General features: G+C 42.8%; 2 protein-coding genes across 2 annotated transcripts; both read right to left on the reverse strand.

Moving 5' to 3' along the window:
• Nucleotides 1-637: 637 nt before the first annotated feature.
• On the reverse strand, nucleotides 638-1,370 carry LOC143039098 (cuticle protein 7-like). Its single transcript, XM_076208951.1, has 2 exons — nucleotides 1,362-1,370; nucleotides 638-1,000 (listed from the first exon to the last, which is right to left on the reverse strand). Exons 1-2 carry the CDS (start codon nucleotides 1,368-1,370, stop codon nucleotides 638-640), a joined length of 372 nt encoding a protein of 123 aa, XP_076065066.1.
• Nucleotides 1,371-6,632: 5,262 nt separating this feature from the next.
• LOC143039099 (cuticle protein 7-like) lies at nucleotides 6,633-7,250 on the reverse strand. Its single transcript, XM_076208953.1, has 2 exons — nucleotides 7,236-7,250; nucleotides 6,633-6,998 (listed from the first exon to the last, which is right to left on the reverse strand). Exons 1-2 carry the CDS (start codon nucleotides 7,248-7,250, stop codon nucleotides 6,633-6,635), a joined length of 381 nt encoding a protein of 126 aa, XP_076065068.1.
• Nucleotides 7,251-7,500: the final 250 nt, after the last annotated feature.

Below are 7,500 nucleotides of genomic sequence, written 5' to 3' on the forward strand. Positions count from 1 at the left end.
GAGCTACAAAAAGTATTCTGATAAAATATAGTAACGGCCTTGGCTTGGAAGAGAGGTAAACTCAGTGTCATATCTCTTTTTCGAACCATCATAATTAGGTTTGAGTTTGTTTATGATATAGGTAGTAGAATGTTTCACCAGAAAAATGTGATGGAAACTGGCACCAAGAAAATCACCAATGTGACAACAAAATCTTGTTTATTCTTAGCAGATACACAACCAAACCTTACAAGAGCAACAGGAAGGAATGTTTACAATTTTTCTAACTATAAAGTGTCAACCAGTTCTTCCTAAATTATGAATCGACGAACTGAGTGGACAGTGTCATGGTGACTAGAACATTGGAACTTTGATTAAAAAAGTGCTAATTGATCTGGTATAAGTAGGTTTGAACAGAATATTTTTCATCTCTGATAACCAGCTCAGGTCTGAATGAGAAGTGTGCAGTAATGGGAGGTAATTATGGGTACGAGTGAGGCGTGTGAGAGCATGAAGATGGATGTAACTGAGTAAAGTTCGATTATGTAGACGAGGACCTCAGTAAGTGTTGTTCAGTGTCTCCGAGGCACCTTCTCTCGAGGGGGTCTTGACATACCACCTCGATGGTGAGGGTGGCCTTATCCTCACTAGGAGGAGCTCAGCTGTAGGCAGGTGTGGGTGGAGGTGGGGGATGGTAGGGTGCCGGGGCGGGATGCGTAGCCTCACCCTCGTAAGAGACTTTGGCTACGTAGCCGCTGTAGTCATCGGCGTCGAAGGTGACTGTTTCAATTCGGCCGTCGGGAAGAGCGACGTGGTAGGAACCTGAAGTGACGATGCCGTCGCTCGTCTGCTCGTGGGCATAGTTGTTGCCGACGTAGTCTTTGACGGCGTAGGCGAACTCGAAGGGCATTCCAGGCTGATTGTAGGTTGGGGGTGGAGGAGGATTGTATCCGTAGACTGGGGGCATGTCGGGTTGTGGAGCGGCCAATGCCACAGCCAGGGAAACGGACAGGAGGACAATCTAAGGGAGTCAGATGATTAGATAAGTTAGAAGGGCAATAGCGAACAACGACGAGATTAAATCATCTATGTTGCAAATAGGAAATGTCAAAAATTATCTCTAAATAGTCTGTGGTTGATGTGACAACCTCTCACTTATATCCGACATGAATGTTTTGCGCGGAGCCTTTCAAATTGCTAGAAGCAATAATGATGTGAACACAACGGCATTTGATCATTGACGATTTGATGTACCCAACCCACTATCAGCCAGCAATGCCGATGACCTAAGACCTCAAGACCTTGAAGGTGACCCTTTACCGAGGTCCAGACGTGCTCAGTATCGAGACTAGACAAACGGCGATCGCTTAAGTGCTACTGACCTTCCACATGTTGCTGATGGATTGAAACACTCGGCGATGCAAACTGAACTGACGGTTGGGCGGAGAGGAGCTCTATTTATACATGGAGCCTGCACAAAAGTATACTTTCATCAGCAACAGCAGGTGACGTTTGCGTGCGTTTGAGCCTGTGTTCTTGTGTGCGTGTATGTGTGTTAAAGGTTATGCGTGTGTGCTTGTGTAGTTTCTATGTTATATAATATGTGTGTCTGGACACGCGATTTGGAAATCTCTGACCTGACCTCACCTTTCTCAAAAATTAGTAAAACTCCTGCATGTCAACTGTTGTCATTAATCAGTATTTTAATGCTTACATTTGTGCTTAATCCGTTCATTTAAGAAATCTTTAGGCTGCAGAGGGATAAAAAAAATATCAATTAATGATTATTTATATGGTAGCGTTACATTATACCGCCTGTGAACAACCCTCTGCTGCCCCCCCCAAAGAAAAATAATGATAGAAAAAAAAGAGTAGGATAGTGATTTATAGGATCACCGTGAGGTTTGCTGTCACTTTCACTGAAATTTCTGCCACAGTTACTACCGTCACCATCACTAATAACATCATTACCATCACCACTATCATTTCCATTACAACCACAACCACCATCATCACTAGCAACAACACGACTAATGCCACCATCACTAGGTTACGTAAAACCATTACACCATCATCACTTCACCAGCATTATTACACCACCATCTCTACACCACCATCACTACACTACTACCATCACCATCATCATTATAATAATCATCATCATCATTGATAGCATGACGTCGTTACCGAAGTGCTTTGTTTTGTTTTGGCTGAAAGAACCTCTTCTTCCTTTTTCCATCCTTCCACTTGTGTCAGGAGTAATGACGGTCACCCTCCTGGTTCATGTGGTGGGCCTGCAAGATGATGGACACTCTAAAACCCGTCAAACCCTCACCTCCATCATGAGGTGCTGCCCTGAGGGGCTGACACTTGTAGCAAGGTCATGCCTTGAAGAAATCGTTTTCTGTTGAAATACGCGCACCATAATTAATTTCTGTATTGATATTCATCATCCCTTTTGGTTTGTTTGAATATGTACGGATGCCCATTGGATTACGAAACGCTGCTCAAACCTTTCAACGCTTCATCGACGAAGTCCTGCGAGGCCTTCTTTTCTGCTTCGCATACATTGATGATGTCCTCATTGCCAGTCCTCACCCAGTGACGCACGAACAACACCTACGGGAAGTTCTAACTCGCCTGTAGAACTACGGAGCTCAAATCAACATTGGCAAATCCGAATTTGGTATCTCTTCCATCACCTTCCTTGTTCACACTGTCACCTTGTATGGGGTGGCAAAAAAAAAAAAAAAAAAAATAGTTTTATCCAAAGCACTGCCAGACGTGCGTACACTTCGAAGAAGAGAGCAAGACTAACCCACGCCAATTCTTGCATTTGGCGGGAAAGACAGGCACGAATCGCCTTGCGATTACAAAATGCTCACAAAATATACAATAATAATATATATATTAATGAATAAACAAAACTGGAAATGTGTACATAAAAACACAAGAAATGTCACCATTACAACCTCACACGGAATCGTTCTCCTTCAAGACGAATGTGAGTCTATTCATCGTTTCCCGAAGCCAAAGAGTTTCTAGGTATGATTAATTTTTACAACCGTTTCATCCCTCATTGTTCTCTAATGCTCTAACCACTCTATGCGATGACCAAGCCCTGTAAACGTGGTTAATCCATCACTTTAGTTTGGACACCGGAAACGGAAGACGCATTTACTGCAGCTACACAAGTCCCGAGAGAACTGGGCTCTGGGTCTCACTCAGTCAACTTCAATTGTATTTCATACACCTTTTCATCCATGGAGAGCTGACAACTGGAGAATGCCCCAATTCGCTGCGTGTTAACTCTCGGGATTAACTTTTCGACCACTCCAACAGTGTCTAGTAGTATGACTCCGCCGCGAGAAAATCGACATTGGCATGGGTCGACCTTGTTTGCGGCCTTCCTTTCGACCCTGATAATGGCGCAAAGGTAACGAATCTTGACCTATTTTTCCGTAGTGGTCCTGCAAACTTCAACTGTTCTTCTGTTCTCTTGTGGTGATAGGAGCAGAGGAAGTAGAGTAGCGTTGAAGAAAAGGCGTTTTTATGGATCATAATGCTGAAAACATTGTTGATTGTAACCAAACAATGAATGATGAGATGATGAGGAAAAATGGTAACAACTAGTCTTGCTTATTTTTTTTTTTCTTCGTGAAAAACGTGACAGTTTTTTTTTTCCATCTGTCGAGAAAACGAGTGACAGTCAAATGACTCGTGATAGTTCCTTAAGCCCGTGCACACGAACTGGACAAAGGGGAAAACAGAAAGCAAGCATGCAAGTGTATGCACGCACACGCACACACACACACACACACACACACACACACACACACACACACACACACACACACACACACACACACACACACACACACACACACACACACACACACACACACACACACACACACACACACACACACACACACACACACATACACGCACACACATACACTTATATATATATATATATATATATATATATATATATTTATATATATATATATATATATACATATATGTGTGTGTATGTATGTATGTATGTATGTATGCATGTATGTATAAACACACATGTAATCACGAAGAACCCACAGTCGGAATAAAAGGAAACTTACTAGAAGGGAGGGGATATGTGGTTAAAGAGGTTGAGGGGTGAGATCATACGGTATGCGGGATCAGGAGTGGTGGGGTAGTGGGGTCAGGAGGGTGAAGATTTTTTAACCAAACGGTTCACAGCAAGACATGATATAATGTCCGAGGTCTATTGACCTTTGGAGATATTCAGGTTCGGACATTCTTCTTTTAGGGCGGATCTTACAATTGTTCTGCTGAAGCTACAGTTGGACTTAAACAATAATTATGCCTTGTCCCAGTCAAAATTATGTAGTTATGTGTTACAAAATAACATTGTTATGGCATCATTGATGTCTGATTTCATTCCTAGCTGACGTTCACTTAGTATATTCCGTAGGCCAGATAAAACGCGTTTAACAGTGGCTAGAGTCTGCAACTTTAGCTTGACTTTTGAGGTCAGTGGGAGGATAGTAGTGCCATCAGTTAGATAAAGCCTCATTTCTGTCCAGCCGATGAGTGTTTTCAAACCCCTCTACAATCAATGAAGCTTTTCTCGTTCTTGTATTTGCTCTAGCTTGAACACTGAGATCACACAACTTATTTTCATTATCTGTCCTTCCATGTATTTTGCCAGTGTATACCTCATTGCTAACATTTTGATGTGCCAACTGCAAGCTTGTTGAATAAATTCTGTTCCATAGCTGAGTGATATGTGTCTTTGCCGTTCTTTCCTGTGGTTAAAAAAAAAAAAAATACTGGTAACGAGGTTCTATGTATAAAGGCGATTCGTTTCTCTGGCTTTTATAAATTGGAGGAAGGATGATGATGTTGTGTTAGACGTCTTTGCTTTGGAAACCATTACCTTACATTTCATCCACCCACACAGGAACTTCCCAGCTGGGAGGTTCCTGAACTGGAGTGTAATTGTAGTGTTGTAGAGTGGCTTCAGACAATGGAGTAAGTTATCAATACAAGCCCATTCCTTCTCCGACAACAAGAATGACTAATTAGCAAACCCGACTTCTAAAAGAAAAAAATAGCAGTCTGCAACAGTTTGTAAATTGTCTTAGGTAGAACCACCATCGAATCTCTCAGTCAAGCTTTGGCACTGTCATTCTATTTCGTCGAAACATGTGTCACAAGCTTCCATACCTTACCGAGCAGTGTATTTATGCTATCGTGAGACATAATTATGTCATTGACACAAAGTTGGAAAGTATAAACAGCTCACCTCACAGGAGGTACAGAGTTGGCAGTTACTGAGAGATAATTTAATGTTTGAGGCAACACAACACTTTCGCCTGAATCAAAGCCACATCGTCACTGTCACAGAAAAATTTATCTTCGCCATTTCAACTAGTCTGATTCTCACTTTCGTTACCCACTATTTTCGCATCTTCCAGGATGAGCTTTCCAACCTTGAATACATTGGAATCATTATGATTAGTTGAAGTATATATATGTTGTTCATTGACCCCAACTTTCTCCAAACAAGCAGTCAGATTAGCCCGAACCTCGGCATCAGTTACTCGTTCCATCATTTCTCAAATTGCAGCTCTTATAACTTTCAGCTTACGTAAGAAATATGGAAAATCAAACTGGACATTTACTGTGCTAAATCTCAATTGGAAAATATCTGAGAAAGGTTCAAACAATGAATCACTGGGCTTTCTTCATTTAGCTCTGCTAGTCAAGGAAATATTGCAATTAAAAATGCAACAGCCAATAATCATAACAATACCAATTGCAATAATTCAGGGGAAACGGATACAGGACAGACTCTGGTCTAGAAAATGGGATTGACCTGTCCTCTGTTGAAGTCGTCTTAAAGAGGCCTTTTGTTAACAGATGCTGGGGTAATTTTCATCGTTCTTTTGTTATTGACAGTATTGTCATTGTTATTGGCGTCTAGTTACTGTCGTAGTTGTTGTCATTGTCGTCATTGCTATACAAGGTCTCATAATTTTGTATGAATATATTTACCTCATTATAATATGCACTTAGAGAACTAAACTCACATGGTCATACCTCTTTTTCAAATCATCATATTTACTCGTAGTGTTTCACCAGAAAAATGTGATGGAAATTGGCACCAAGAAAATCAACAATAGGACAACAATATTTTGTTTATTCTTAACAGGTACACGACCAAACCTTACCAGAGTCAGAGGAAGGAATGTTTATCGTTTTTTCAACCATAAAGGGTCAACCAGTTCTTCCTGAATTATGACTCGACGAACTGAGTGGATTGTGTCATGGTGACAAGAACAATGGAACTTTGATTGAAAAGGTGCTAATTGCTTTGGTATTAATAGGTTTGAGTAAGCTATTTTTCATCTCTGATAACCAGCTCAGGTCAGAATGAGACGTTTGCAGTAATGGGGGGTAAGTATGGGTTCGAGAGAGGCGTATGAGAGCATGAAGATGGGTGTAACTGAGTAAAGTTCAGTTATGTAGATGAGGACCTCAGTAAGTGTTGTTCAGAGTGTTTCCGAGGCACCTTCTCTCGAGGGGGTCTTGATATGACGTGCGAGCTCGATGGTGAGGGTGGCCTGACCCTCACTAGGAGGAGCTCAGCCGTAGACAGGGGTGGGTGGAGGTGGGGGATGGTAGGGTGCCGGGGCGGGATGCGTAGCCTCACCCTCGTAGGTGACTTTGGCTACGTAGCCGCTGTAGTCATCGGCGTCGAAGGTGACCGTCTCAATTCGGCCGTCGGGAAGAGCGACGCGGTAGGAACCCGAAGTGACTTTTCCGTCGCTCGCCTGATCGTGGGCGTAGTCGTTGCCGGAGTAGTCGTCCTTGACGGCGTAGGCAAACGCGAAGGGCATTCCAGGTTGATTGTAGGTTGGGGGAGGAGGAGGGTTGTATCTGTAGGCTGGGGGCGTGTCGGGTTGTGGAGCGGCCAATGCCACAGCCACGGAGAGGGGCAGGAGGACAATCTAAGGGAGTCAGATGATCAGATAAATTAGGAGGGCAATAACGAACAACGACGAGACTAAATCAATGTTATAAATAGGAAACGTCAAAACTTATCTCTAAATAGTCTGTGAATGTCCTGAGCGGGGCCCTCTAAACTGCTAGAAGCAATAATGATATGAACACAGCATTTGATCTTTGACGATTTGATGTATCCAACCCACTGTCAGCCAGCAATACCGATGATATAAGACCAAGACTTTGAAGGTGACCATTCAACGAGGTCCAGACCTGCCCGGTGTAGAGGCTAGACAAACTGAGATAGCTCAAGTGCTACTGACCTTCCACATGTTGCTGATGGATTGAAACACTCGGCGATGCGAACTGACAGTTGGGCGGAGAGGAGCTCTATTTATACATGGAGCCTGCACAACAGTATACTTTCATCGGCAACAGCAGGTGACGTTTGCGTGCGTTCCAGCCTGTGTTCTTGTGTGGGTGTATGTGTGTGTGTTTGTGTAGTTT

This window comes from Oratosquilla oratoria, chromosome 25, assembly GCF_046742065.1.
Source record: "Oratosquilla oratoria isolate Oo_2021 chromosome 25, ASM4674206v1, whole genome shotgun sequence".
In the NCBI taxonomy this organism is placed as follows: domain Eukaryota; kingdom Metazoa; phylum Arthropoda; class Malacostraca; order Stomatopoda; family Squillidae; genus Oratosquilla; species Oratosquilla oratoria.